Below are 14,361 nucleotides of genomic sequence, written 5' to 3' on the forward strand. Positions count from 1 at the left end.
GGGGGGGGGACGAGGTAGGGGAGTAAGCAGGAAAACCACAAGACACTTGTGCCTGCTAAAAATTATTTCCACCTAGTAATTTAAGCAGTTGTTGTGTTCCTCTGCCTACCTTCCTGGATGAATTTTAAGTAGGAGGTGAGTGAAAATGAAAATGGTGACAGAGTTTTTCCCCCTCAAAAACTCTGTATCTGCACATTTTTAACTTCTCCCTGACCCTGTCTTAAAGACACAGTCTGTTCTTTTCCCTGGTTACATGGGTTTTGCCCTGGCTGGCAAAAAGAACTGGGAATTCGCACCGATGTTTCTCAAGGGTGGCTAAAAATAGTGACCCTGTCAGAGGACGAGTCACACTGGTGCTCCCAGTCCAGCCCTCCATCCCAGGCCGTGCAGCCAGACCTGCCTAGGTCTGACCTCCACATCCAGGATATGAATGCAAAAAGAAATATAGCTTCCTAAAAAATAATAAACACCATGGAAACATTGCTCCTGCCTACCTGGCAAGGGATGGTTTCTCTCCAGCCTGTGCTGGGGTGGACCTCAGCAATGCCCTGCCCCAGTGTGGAGGTGGCCCTGAGGAACAGCAGAATGGGGTGGTGCTGTGCCTGTCCCCTCACCCTATACCCTGTTCCAGCTGCAGTGGCCACATCTGCAGAGGATGGGGGGAGGACAACTGGAGAAACCCTTTCTGAGCCCTGTGGTTAAGCAGGCGCTCTGCTGAAGCACAGATACGTTGAAGCACTCCCAGCGAGTGCTGCTGTTTGGTTAAGGTTATGCTGACTTTTACACACAACCTCTAACTTGTCTTGTAATCCTCAAAAATATATATGTGTAGCGAGCATGGGCTCACGTCAAGCAAAATGCATGGCAAGCTATCATACCAGGTGAAGAATTGTCCCCTCAGTTGAGGAGCAGTTTTGGAGCTTAAAGTCCCGTTATCTGCAGATTTATACTGCTCTTTTCTGGGGCCGTCAGGACCCGAACATTTTGCTGAATTCCTGAAAGCTGATGAGATGTGCTGCTAGGTTTTCCTCCATTCTCCACAAATTTCATCAATCCCCATGATGACCAAATTTAAAAGTTTTAATTTACTGAACCAGCAAATAAGTAACGAGCAATTTGGAGTCAGCATTAGCCCCTGATACAGTTGCTTTGAACTCAAGTCAAAAACACCAGCAACATTTTATTTCCAGCCATGTCCCAAGACATCACCTTCACCACCACCAGACCAGATAGAAGGTACCAACAACCTTCTGCACCAAGGTCCCTCAAACCTTTCTCCATTTAGGCATGGCATCTGAAGCCAAACAAGCTTGTTCTCATTCAGATCCCCTGTAACAGAACCACCTCCCTCTCCTGCCACAGTGACCTCCCCTGCCTTGCACAATTGCCTCTAAGTCCCTTCATCTTCCACCATTTATAGCTCACAGTCATTGTCCTCCTGCATCCCAGCTCTTCAGTCAACACCCTTGCCAGTCCCTGACACCCTTGCCCTCAGCTCTGACTAAAGAAAAACAGACCTCTTGTCTGCTCTTTGCCTCCCAAAGCCGTGAGTCACCTGCCTCCTCAGGTGCAGCCTTTATGTCCTGCGGCTCCTCCAAACCCACATTTCCACCATCCCAGGGCACAGGTGACCTTGTGCAGGAGTGGAAGCTCCTTCTCTCGGAGGAGGTTTTGAGAAAAAAACCACACAACTGTTAATGCCCACCTGCACCTCTGTCTGCCCTCTCCCAGCTGGGTACTGCTGAGATATTAGTTTTGCTCACATGAACTAAACTGTACCCCATCCCCTCCCACAGGGATGGAAATTCTGTATGGGGGAGTGAGGCAGGGACTCAGCCAGCCTGTGGCATGGCCCTGGTGCGGGGCTCCCAGGGCTCAACCAGGGCAAGGGGAAAGAGGTTACATGGGAGATCTGCTTGTGCTTTCGTGGTTCTGTGGCTCATTTCTGTCCCACCATCTGGCAGCTCACCCATGGCTAACATAGGACACTAGTGGCATGTGCCCACTGCACCCCATGCAGCATCCCCTGGCAGATGTAGGGAGCACATGGAGGCAGGAGAGCATGGAAATGGCCTATCAAGAGCTGTAATGGAAAAATCAGAGCACTGATAACTGGAGAAGGAATGTCAAGGCTCAGGAAAATTCTGGCCAATGTTCAGTTTTCAGTTTTACAGAACAACAAATGGATGTTTTGGGCTGGAAAGATTTTGGGCCAAAATTCACCTGTGACAAGTCAGTTTATACAATGTCTTTTTTTAAATCAAAAAGCGTCAGACTCAAAACAAAACTCTGCAGTTCAAGATTTAAAAGGTTTTCACTTGAAAGTCTAAATTGGGTAGAAGGTGTCTGTCCAGCTACAAATTCTCAGCTAAAAGCAGGACATCCTTGTTGGCCTTGAAATATCATTTAAGTAATTCACTTATTTGAGGTTCTGTTTTTTGATATATTGCTACCAGCAGAGCATACACGTCACAAAAGAGCAACATTTTGTACCTCAAACCTCTTGACTTCAAAGCATTTAAACTTCATAAACAAAGAGACATAGCCTCAGTCCAGCACCAAAGAAAGCCATTTATGTAAGCAGAAAGTCTGGAACAAATAATTAAAACAAGAGACTAAACAAAAACATTTGTGAGTTTGTTGAAACAACTTTGAAATATAAACTCATTTTTTTCTGTGTGTATTTCTTTGCACTTTACCCAAGGGTGCCCCCTGAGCACGTCCTTTCTTACTCGTGTTGCATGTGGAAGCACAGCAGTGGTCACCACCACAGAGCTCACCCTGCAGGCTCTTCTCCTGGTGTGCCCATGCCTCACCCCAGAAGCATCCAGGATGTGCCATGTGCAGCGACAACCTCCGTGCCAGTGTGCAAACTTCTATCCTAAACATCCAGGAGACAACTGGCAGTAGCAGAGCCACCATCCCTCAAGCTCAACTCAAAACCACAGCTCCACAGTGCTTTCTCTCTTGTGACCTAGAGTTAGGTGGTATTTCTAGTCAGTAGTTCCCCCAAAGAGTTCCAGACAATATACTTCATTTAAACACATTCCATCACAGCTCAGTAAGCCACAGATCCCAGCAACGTGCCATCGTTGTTGGGAAAGGTGTTACTTAACTAATTTGTCTTCTCATCCAGCATCCCTCAGGAGCTGAAGCAGCCCCTCAAGGGATCACAGGCTTTATACGCACCGAGATGCACAACTTGCAGCCTGTGATACCTCAGGAATCACTAAACGCAGCTCATCTCATTTCAGTGGGGCTGAAAGGAAGCTACAGGACCACCTGTTACCAACACCACTGTAACCCGACCTGCTTCTCACTTGGGTTTGGCGCTGCTTGGTGACCTCCAGCTCGGTCACTGCCGCGAGGAAGGAAAAGGCGCCGGCGAAGCCGTCGCGGCGGCGCCAACGCGCACGGGGCGGTCGCCTGGTGCCACCTCGTGGGCAGCGGGACACGGCGGGGCCGCAGCAGCGCCCGGCCCACGGGAGCTCCTCAGGACGGAGACACAGCCAGACGCGGGGAGAAGATGATGAGCACCCGGGACCAGCCAGGGGCAGCTGCAGGCAGCAGTTCATACACTGCGTGGACTGCTGTGACAGCACCCAGCCCCCCCTTGTCACCTGGGACCAAAGTGGCGCCAGCACACCGGGGGGTGCGCGTGTGAAATACTAATTTCCACATCATTTGGTGAGGAGGTAAATTTCGTACAGCAGAAAAGCAAAGACGGATCTAACCCTCTGCTCCACCCAGGGCAGGGGCTCTTCAGCACTTCGGGGCACCTCACCTCGGCCAGGTGCCAGCTCTGCCCCACAGCTCCTCTGCCAGAGGCAGAACCCCACAGCAAATCACCAGGCAGGGGAAGGAACACACTGCACTTCAACTTGTATGGCAGCGACTGTTTACATTGTTAATACATACATGAATAACATTAGTTATTCTGGGATACTCAGCTGCTTTAATATGAACCATGTCTTGAATTGCTTCAAAATCAATGCTTTTTAGTGGCTGAAGAAAAGCATATCCAACTAGCCTACTGGGATTTGACATCTAAATCTATTTAAAAAATATTTTTGGGCAGTTTCTTAGCCCGCAGTTGAATGGGTTAACTTTAGAAGTCAAATGCCATTTCTGTACACAATGCAGAAGGCTGATTTTATGTAATCATTTTGCTATGAAGAGGTACAAAATCCCAGAGTCAGCAGCGCCCGGCCCACGGGAGCTCCTCAGGACGGAGACACAGCCAGACGCGGGGAGAAGATGATGAGCACCCGGGACCAGCCAGGGGCAGCTGCAGGCAGCAGTTCATACACTGCGTGGACTGCTGTGACAGCACCCAGCCCCCCCTTGTCACCTGGGACCAAAGTGGCGCCAGCACACCGGGGTGCGCGTGTGAAATACTAATTTCCACATCATTTGGTGAGGAGGTAAATTTCGTACAGCAGAAAAGCAAAGACGGATCTAACCCTCTGCTCCACCCAGGGCAGGGGCTCTTCAGCACTTCGGGGCACCTCACCTCGGCCAGGTGCCAGCTCTGCCCCACAGCTCCTCTGCCAGAGGCAGAACCCCACAGCAAATCACCAGGCAGGGGAAGGAACACACTGCACTTCAACTTGTATGGCAGCGACTGTTTACATTGTTAATACATACATGAATAACATTAGTTATTCTGGGATACTCAGCTGCTTTAATATGAACCATGTCTTGAATTGCTTCAAAATCAATGCTTTTTAGTGGCTGAAGAAAAGCATATCCAACTAACCTACTGGGATTTGACATCTAAATCTATTTAAAAAATATTTTTGGGCAGTTTCTTAGCCCGCAGTTGAATGGGTTAACTTTAGAAGTCAAATGCCATTTCTGTACACAATGCAGAAGGCTGATTTTATGTAATCATTTTGCTATGAAGAGGTACAAAATCCCAGAGTAAGGAAGTCCCAAAGGAGTGGTGGCAATGCCTGACTTCCTGTGCAGGCCTCTCATCTTGAAGCTGACAAAAATCATCAGAAAGGCTGCAAAAGGAGAACTCTCTTACTGTTTGTGACTTACAAGGGCTGAGGGAGATGGGCACTTGAAATCTTGCAGAAAATTACATCCTGGCAAAGAACTAGTAACAAAGGCTGATTTCTGTGTACTTACCCACAGACTGCAACCCTGTCTTTGGGTTGTACACAGAAGAGTACAAGCTACCCAAGATTGGCAGCCACAGGACCACAGAGGGCTAGGGCCAGACATCCTGCATGCCAACCTCCTGCAACCCTTGCTGTGGTGTCATAACCAGCTCTTCAGATTGCCTCGGGTGTACTTCCTACAAGCTGCAGCCACATGTTTTCAGTATAGGAACATTCCTGTAGTGCTGCAGGGTGCAAGACTTAATGCTGCCTTTTTAAATTAAGGGAGCAGGGGGGAAGATAAAAACAAGATGAAGAACCGAACCCCAGAAAAATCCACTTTTGAAGACAGTGCTTGACAGAAGAAAACTTGAAGAGATTTAGTTTAAGTTTAGTTTGTCAACACTGACTCATGTTATACTGCTCTAAGTACCTGAGAAGCAGACTTTTGTCTGGAAAACCAGAGGACTGGTATCTGGGAGCCAAAGAGACACTGCAACTAATACTAATCAATATTTATCTTCTAGTCAAGACTGCAAGCCTTGATGGAAAATTTTGGCTTTTACATTTCAGAAGTTGGGGTATAAAAGTGCCTGTAAAAGCCACACCCATGTGTAATACGTAATTATAACATGCATACTACTATTAATTATTTAAGGCTTAACATACAGTTCTCAGTAAACAGTGTTCTGTGGCAAAACATCTTCCACTGGATTGCCCAGTCTATCCCCCACTGATATACAGGACAATGCTAAATTCTTAAGGTCACAACTAATCACACAGCAAGTAAAAAGCTTTTCCACATCTGTCCAGCAGAAAGCTGAAACTCCCAACTTTCCAAAAAGGAATTAAGACATTTTTAAAAACACACCCTGTAAATTTACACTTGACTCTGCAAACTAACAGAATAAATCAGACAAGAGAACAGTCTCAAAACCTGAACTGCTATTGACACACCTGATGTTTGAGTCACCAGCACGAGGCAAAGCAAGGCAACATTACCCTGTCTCATGCTGGCTGCATCTCTGAGCAACAGTGTGGCTCCTGAATACCCCTTCATCAGACCCGTCACAAGGTAGAAGAGCATAAGTAAAGACAACAGGTTTCAGCTCCTCACATGCCTGCTTTCAATTAAGAGTGCAAAAAAGGACCAGACTTCCATGGTGGGAGAACTGCATTTAATTATTTTTCATATACAAATTAAGAGAACACACACAAAAAAATCGTTATTCTATCAAACTGAAAAAAGTCAAACCAGCACAAATTAATATTTAAAAAATACTACAAAGAAAGATGAAAGAGCTATAGTGGAAAGAATAAAAGGCCTTTCAATTCTGTTTCTGCAAAATTACACTCTGAATACTACCTTGTACACACAAGAATATAGCCCTTAGTGGGAAAAAGTCCAGTGTAAAGTACTTGAATTAAAATATTATCAGAATGTAATGGAATTAAAATTCACATTTCAAGAGAGCCATCACATTTTCTCTTCAATAACAAGATTATAGCACAAAACCCGTCAAGTGCTTTTTCCCACAAACACTAATACTTGACAGCTTCAGTGATTCTAAAAGTGACATTGTGAGGTTCCAACATTTGTTACTGTTCAAGCACTCCACATAAAACACTCCAATTTATACAAATGAAATGTGTTTATCTGATTGGCTGAAATCTTTGTCATGCACCAACCTCATAATTACTTTACTGCACCAATTAGGCCTTGTGATTTTGTGGTGACCAATTTTGACTTGTGATGATGATGCATGAGAAGCAATAATCCAAGAAATGCCCAAAGTGGGCTGACTTCACAGGACAAAAAAGCAATGAAATCTGTTTCTCAGTCAAGCAAGCTCATTGTACTCTGCTTTCTCCAAGTGCAAAAATAGGCTATCTGCTGAGAACTGTGCTGTATTCCTCACAGAACCAGATCTCAGGGCAGAATGGCACTACAAGTGAGTTCACAGTTGCATAACAAATCTTTTGGCTCATTCGTGGTCTTACTGCCCAGGTGGAGCCCTAGCAGTAGGCTAACTCAACCTAAAGCAATTTATTTAACCCGAAAGTCATGTTGCTCCACTGAAGCAAGATAAGGTAGAGTTAAGTTTTAAACAGTGGTCTGAGACTACCAAAAAAATTAAAACAAAATTAATTTTAAAAAAACACATGACCACACAAATTCTGTTGGATGGACTTACACTGAGACACAGTGTCTGCCAGCTGTGCTGCAGACAGCCTTGAGCATGCTAGTGAGCAATTTTCAAAACAAGACAAACAACTGAACAGGCATTTATTAGCACCAAATGAAACAATGTGTTTCTCAATTTATATCTAACCTTCAACTATTCAGCTGTCAAATCCAAACATCTGAAATATGCAAGACTTAAGAATGGCATCAATGCTGCAGATGTGCTCTGGGTGACCATACTGCTTTCAAAATGCCATGGAACTCCACCAAATCAGTGTGACAGTGTAACTACCAACACAGCTCAGTTAAAACATGCTTCAGTTATTGTTTTATTATTTTAATAAATATTATTTGATGTAACTACAAAAGTTGGACCAAGTTAAATAGAAAATATAGTTCTATAGGTGCTACTCATGGGATCAGAAATGTTTGGGGTTTTTTATGATTCACTTTTCACAGCTTTGAAGTCATCCTGAACGGTAGGGCAAAAGGCTAGGACAGCTGGCCACAGTCAGTAATGACAATCTTTTTGGAGGTCTTTCCACTTTTGGAACCAAAGCTCTCAATTTTTTTCACGACATCCATTCCTTCCTTTACATGCCCAAAAACAACATGCTTTCCATCTAGCCTGCAAAACAAGTAAACAAAGGCAGTTTTACTCAAAACAACATAAAGACTGAACCAAACCAAGCTCAGTGAAGGGATGGCAGCAGATCTTCATAGTACTCATGTGCTCATCAGCACTATGGTAAAGGCAAAATTGTTCTACAGGGGATGTGAAATATTCGGGACTTGAGAAGTGTTATGAGGGATAACAGCCTTGTTACTCTCATCCTCTCCTCCTCAAGTAACACAAAACTATTTTCCATTTTGAGTCAAATAATTTGGAAATTAAAAAGAAAAACAAAACCCCAGAACACACAGGAAATAATCAACCCACAAACAAACATAAAAAACTAAGAAAATGCCAAACTCTCCAGATCCAATCATCAATTCATCAGGTTAATATGGAGGTCCAAGAACCTACCAGTCAGTTTTTGCAGTGCAAATGAAGAACTGAGATCCGTTTGTATTGGGTCCTGCATTGGCCATTGAAAGAACACCTAGAACAGCAGCAGCTTATTAGATTGGTGTAACAAGCATACAGTGGAGAAGACAATTTTCCCCTGCACATTTAAAGATGGACAGAGAAAAGATGTGATGGTCTCACATTGTCTCCAAATTATTTCTAATGCCAATTTCTTGTCTTGGACTATCCCCTCCAGCCCAGCCTCCCTACTTCCCACAGCAAGAATGTTTTTATAAGAGAATTAGTTTCACACATCCTGGATGTGATTAACATCAGGTAACCTCTACTGTGGCTCTAAGCAGCAGTAGCTTCCTGTGATGAGGAAGTAACAATACAAAAGACTACAGAATCCAATAAAATGTTCTTATGTATAGTTTTTCCTTTATATTTCTTGATTTGAGCTTAAAAGGACATGCCTGTGTTACCTAGTAATTAAGAAATCCCAGACTTCTTTGTTTCACTTTTGCAGTTATCATCTAAGTAAACATTCAAATCTATGATTTATGAAAGAGGAAAATAACAGCAATAATTTCACTTTGTAGAATTTGTAAGTAAAATACAAAAACCTCACACTTTTTTTTTGCACAGTCCCTTTTATAGTTAGAGCACGTAAAAAATATGACTTTAAAAAAAAAATCTTAATAATCAATGCTTCACTATAGGTTACAGTCATCAGAAGGTAGAAGGAACATGTTTATTTACCTGGTCCTACATGTTTAAGTATGAAATTTTCATCTGGAAATCTACTGCCATAAATGGATTTTCCACCAGTTCCATTATGATTTGTAAAGTCACCACCCTGGAATAGAAAAGGCTGTTAGCTTTACGAGCACGTAAGCATGATGAGTGATGCTACTGAAAACCTACTTACTTGTTCTAATTTAAAAGTAATAAAACCAGCACATTTTCTTCAGGTTAAGAATGAGTATGGTCACACAAGAATGTAAACCCATGTAACCGGGATGAAGACAGAATCAAGCTGAAAGTAGATTTCTTTTCCAGGTAGTGCTGATATTCTCCAGCTGACATCCATAACTCCAAACAACCACCTTTCTGTGTTACCAGCCTTGCTCCCAAATGTGATGCAACAAATAGCAGTAACTTTAAGAAACACCTCCAAGGCCTCCTAACAAAATCACCCAAATTCATTACCATAGGCAAGATCTAAGAACCTCTTTCCCCCCCCCCTACCTCTTTCTTCTTTCTCCTAACAGATGTGATACTGGTCAGGATCTCCACTATTACTATTTGCTATTTCTAGATTCTGCTGCTTAAATGCTACACCTGAGCTATTTTTAACCTTCCCTCCACTCCGTGCTGTTTGCTGGGACAGATGTGACCACCTGTCTTAGGTCAGACACACAGAACCTATGGAGCAGCAAAAAGCCACTGCAGCAACTCCAAAGGTGGTGGCCACTGAACACTGCAACTGGTTCCAGTGACCTGCATCACCAAAGCAGGTCCCGAAGCAGCACCACCCAGGAAAGAACACGTACCTAACAAGTATTTCATCTGATACTCATCTTCCTAGTCTCACCTTGAGCAATCCATTACAGGTGGTGTCACAGCTACTCCTACATAGTCCTGGAAGTATGCTCTGCATGCTGCATGCCATGTGGAGGCACATGACTGCCAAGTCCTGGGTGTGATGACCCCTAATTAGGCTATGCCAATTGCCTGAGTCATATTAACACTCCACCTAACAAGTAGAAAGGCATCTACTTGTTTCCTCTCACTTTAAAGTACTTGAAACTTCTGTCAGTATTTCCACTTTGGTAACAATTACCAAGTAATTCCTGAATATCCATTCATCATCTCACTGTTCCAGAGTCAACCACCTAGTAACCTCATTTCAGGTTCATTTGTGTGGACAAAACAGGGAGGCGAGGGGAACAGATTTAAATAGAACTTCACAAATCAGGGGTAGTACTGAGAATAGGATTTCAATTTCTATGTATTTATGTACTTCTGACCCCAGCAAGACTTCTAAACTTTGTCCCTGTGTCAGTATCACAAAACCTTAGTCTGCATTTCAAAGGCAAGAAAATAGGCTCTTAACAGTACACTTGTCCCTTCTCTTCTTATAAACAGGTCATAAGGCTAGGGCCTCTTCTTAAGACAGCTGTATTTTGAGCTGTAAAAGCCAAGAAAAGTGAGGAGGGGGGACCATCACAGTCATCAGTTATTAACTAAAGAACATTTACTATATCCTTCAGCTCAAAATTTATACGGAACCATTCTTTGATGCAATTACGTTGAAATGTAGCTTCTTTAAAGGGAAGACACCTGGGCAAGAACTTAAGGGAAGGACCACCAGGAATTGCACAACCTGTGCACTAGAGCAGGTGAAATCCTTCTCATCTGCCAAGCACAGCAGAAAAAAGGCTTTCAAATAGGCTTTTGCCATTTTGTTTGTTTTTGTTGTTGTTGCTGTTTTTGCTAACTTTGCATGGACTGTAAATGAGAATTTTGAAAGATTCATCCTTTTAATCAAAACAAAATCCATTTCAGGTCTGCCATCCCCAAAAACTACTCCAACCTACCCTTTTGGTTCCCTTCTCCCCTCCACACTAGGGTGATGTTCAGAAAAAAAGCAACACTTTTTTTTTTTTTTAAACCACATTCTCTATTGTCAACAAATTATTCTACTAGGAATAAAGAATGGACATGCTGTTTTCTTAGCTCCCTTAGAACAAAAGGTTGACTGTCATTCTACCCATTAAATGCTTCTCCCAAGCAAGTGCCATCTTACACTGAAGTACATTGCTATACCAAAGCAGAAAGCCTTACAGCAGGTTTTTTAAGACGCTTTACCCATAATTTACATTTATTTGTACAAAATATGTGCTAAGCAACAGCCATAGCTGAAAGATCAGAAATACAAGTCACACTGTCACTTCATTATTCTGTAGTTAGCAAAGGTTAGAGCACAGCCACTTAGAATATTACCACTAGCCTAACATGTTCTAAAAATATATGAATAACATACAGATAAATATAATAGCAAAAGTAAAAACCCACATTACCTGGCACATAAACGAAGGAATCACTCGATGAAAAGTGGATCCTTTATACCCAAATCCTTTTTCACCAGTACAAAGAGCTCTAAAGTTTTCTGTGAAAACAAAGCATGTTGTCATACATAACACACAACATAATCAAACACAACAGGATCAAGTATGTCCCAAGTTTATATACTTCAAAAATTGTATAGTATCTTTAAGGTATTATTGATTTATTAGTTGTTTCTGTGCTTTAAAAACCTCTGTTATAAACCTAAGGAAAAAAAGATTGTTTATTAGCCTCAGAACAGGATACAAATACAACCCTTTTTGATCTCTTCTCCCTTTTATTTTGCTGTTGTATGTTACATCCAGTTCCCTTGCCTCTCCAAACCCAGCACTCTAGAGAACAGAGGACAAAATTAAATCTTCGCATCCAAAGTAATGGTGAAGATTATACTTATTTTTTTAAGGATATTCATCTACTGAGTCCTGAAAGAAAAGTATGTGTTTTTCAGAACCACTAAATAAACAAATGAGGAAGTAAACATGAGTTAAAACACAAAAGAACTTTGTAATATGAGTGCACTGATCAGCTGGTGCCAAGGAAAACAAGATTTACTCTCTCATTTGCTTTGAGGTTTGATTTTAATGACAATTAATAGGATTGTAAACATTTATTCATTAATGATAACCAAACATATGGACTGTACTGTCTTGGCACAAATTTAAAAAAAGAACTATTTGGAACAACAACAAATTATAACTCCTCACTACCACTATCTGACAAAGTTCATACCATATTTCTCTATCTAACAAACAGAGATGGAACATGGAAATACTTCCAAAATATAACAAAATATTCTTGTTCCAAAAAATCACAACTAAACCCTTAAATATGGCATTCTGGAGATGCTACCTTACCTGCTGTCTTCGGAACCACGTCAGCTTTCAGCTGTTAAAGAAAAATAAACAATTTAGTAAGCCAGCTTTTCCATGAATACATAGAAAAAATTACATGGGAGACTGGTACACCTGAACTCTCTTCCCAAGGTGATAAGCTATCTAAAATCCCTTTAAGATTTCCCAAGCATTTGGCTCATTACTAAAAACATTCCCTCAGTGCAACTTCTGGTGAGTCAGTGAAGAGCAACTTTAGCAGTGACGAATTATTTCACTGATCAACACAGTAATTTAGCAATAACTAAGAAGAATCTTTACAATGGACCCCAAGGATCAAAACCAATTGGGATACAGTTGGAGAGATCAAAATATCCCCAGCAGAGCCATCTGTTGAAATCTGCAGAAAAGGCAAGGGAAAAAGAAGAGCAGAAAGTGTTTTATCGAAATTGACTTCCAATGTTACATCACATTTGTTAACAATAAAAATTTCTGATCTTGATTAGTATGCATCTTTTTACGAATTTTAAAAATGCACAGTATTTTAGTTGCCTGGAAAAAGTGACATAAGAATGGCCACACCACATCAGACCAAAGTTTTATCTAGTCACACATCCTGACAGCGGCCAGCAGCAGACAGCTAGAAACAGCATGGCTGTGACAAGAAGGAAGCCCTAGGATGCTCTCCTGGGATACCTGTAATTTGCAGCTGAATCTAACCACAACTTAGCCAAAGGCTAAACTAAAAACCTTTAACAAGGAAAAGAAATGCTGCCACTAGAAATACAGTAACATTAATGCTATTTTCTATATCACTAGACAACTATTTACTGATTAATAAGGATTTTTTTTAATATGCAATCCAACTATTTACAAAATCTCACTGATTAATAAGGATTTTTTTTAATATGCAACATTTTTACCTATGACTTCCTTAATGCTACCTCCTGAGAACATGAGAGCTGATAGCATCCAATTAATTTATATACTGATGCTATCAATGAAGAAAAACTAATTGGGCTCTAGCCTCAAGGGAAAACTCTTTCAGAGAGAACCCTTATGAACTACATCTTAAAATATGGATCAGGTGAGTGCTTGAAACAGAAGACCACACTGAATTCCCTCAGTAGACAGCTATCTGGAAGAGAAGCACCCTCCAGCACGAGGTTCTAGAGCACAGCCCTAATTCCTTCTGTACACAACACATTTATGACAAGGCATGTGCCTGGCCCTAAGAATACGTGCTACACCACAAGTTAAGTGGGGGCACTTATTGTGCTTCCGTAAGAGCAAATAGCACCACTGTTTCCCTGTTCAGGGCTTCTTAAAATAGCTGAGTGTTTCGGAGACAGGATTTTTCATGATAACAACGGTTGCTTGCTGGCTTTTCAGTGCCAGCTGCCATTGCAAACAAAGCTGTGCAAACCTTCCAATGTACTGAAGCAGGAAATCCAAGAGAGTACCTCAGAAAACTGAAGCCTAAGAATCAAACAAGAAACACCTGGGAGGGAAAAAAAACACCCAAACAAAACAGGACAAAGTATTGTGTTCAGTTTTGGTCCCTGCTCTACAAAAAGGATGGGGACAGGCTGAGGGGGCCCAGGGAGGGGCCACAAGGATGATCAGAGGACTGGAAGACCTGCCATGTGAGGAGAGGCTGAGAAAACTGGGTTGTTCAGCCTTGAGAAAAGGCTGCTTTGGGGAGACCTTATTACCATGTTCCAGTACTTAGAGGGTGGCTACCGAGAAGATGGAGACTCCCTATTTACGAAGAGTCACATGGAAAAGACAAGGGGTAATGGGCACAAGTTGATCCCGGGGAGATTCTAACCAGACACAGGGTAAATTTTTCACCATGAGGAGAGTCAAACACTGGAACAGTCTCCCCAGGGAAGTGGCAGGTTCCCCCACATTGGACAGTTTTAAGTCTCAGCTTGACAGGGTGCTGAGCCATCTCGTATAAACTGCAGCATGCCTAGAAAGGTTGGACAGAAGATGCTGGAGCTGCCCGGGACGGGCTGCAGGCGGGACGGGCTGCAGCACCAGCTGGGGCTGCGGGTGCTTGGCCGCCCTCACGCCCGCAGTGCAAAGTCCCTT

At 42.6% G+C, this 14,361-nt stretch overlaps 1 protein-coding gene across 1 annotated transcript in view; it reads right to left on the reverse strand.

Annotated features, from left to right (window-relative positions):
* Positions 1-7,559: 7,559 nt before the first annotated feature.
* Positions 7,560-14,361, reverse strand: part of PPIF (peptidylprolyl isomerase F) — a 9,475-nt gene continuing 2,673 nt past the window's right edge. The window contains exons 2-6 of the mRNA XM_009998136.1: positions 12,289-12,319; positions 11,389-11,477; positions 9,065-9,161; positions 8,321-8,396; positions 7,560-7,921 (exon numbers count right to left, since the gene is read on the reverse strand). Coding sequence (XP_009996438.1) covers positions 7,786-7,921; positions 8,321-8,396; positions 9,065-9,161; positions 11,389-11,477; positions 12,289-12,319 — 429 coding nt within the window. The 3' untranslated portion in view covers positions 7,560-7,785. The remainder of the gene's footprint in view (positions 7,922-8,320; positions 8,397-9,064; positions 9,162-11,388; positions 11,478-12,288; positions 12,320-14,361) is intronic.

Source organism: Chaetura pelagica, unplaced genomic scaffold (assembly GCF_000747805.2).
Source record: "Chaetura pelagica isolate M959 unplaced genomic scaffold, ChaPel_1.0 scaffold205, whole genome shotgun sequence".
Taxonomy (NCBI): Eukaryota; Metazoa; Chordata; class Aves; order Apodiformes; family Apodidae; genus Chaetura; species Chaetura pelagica.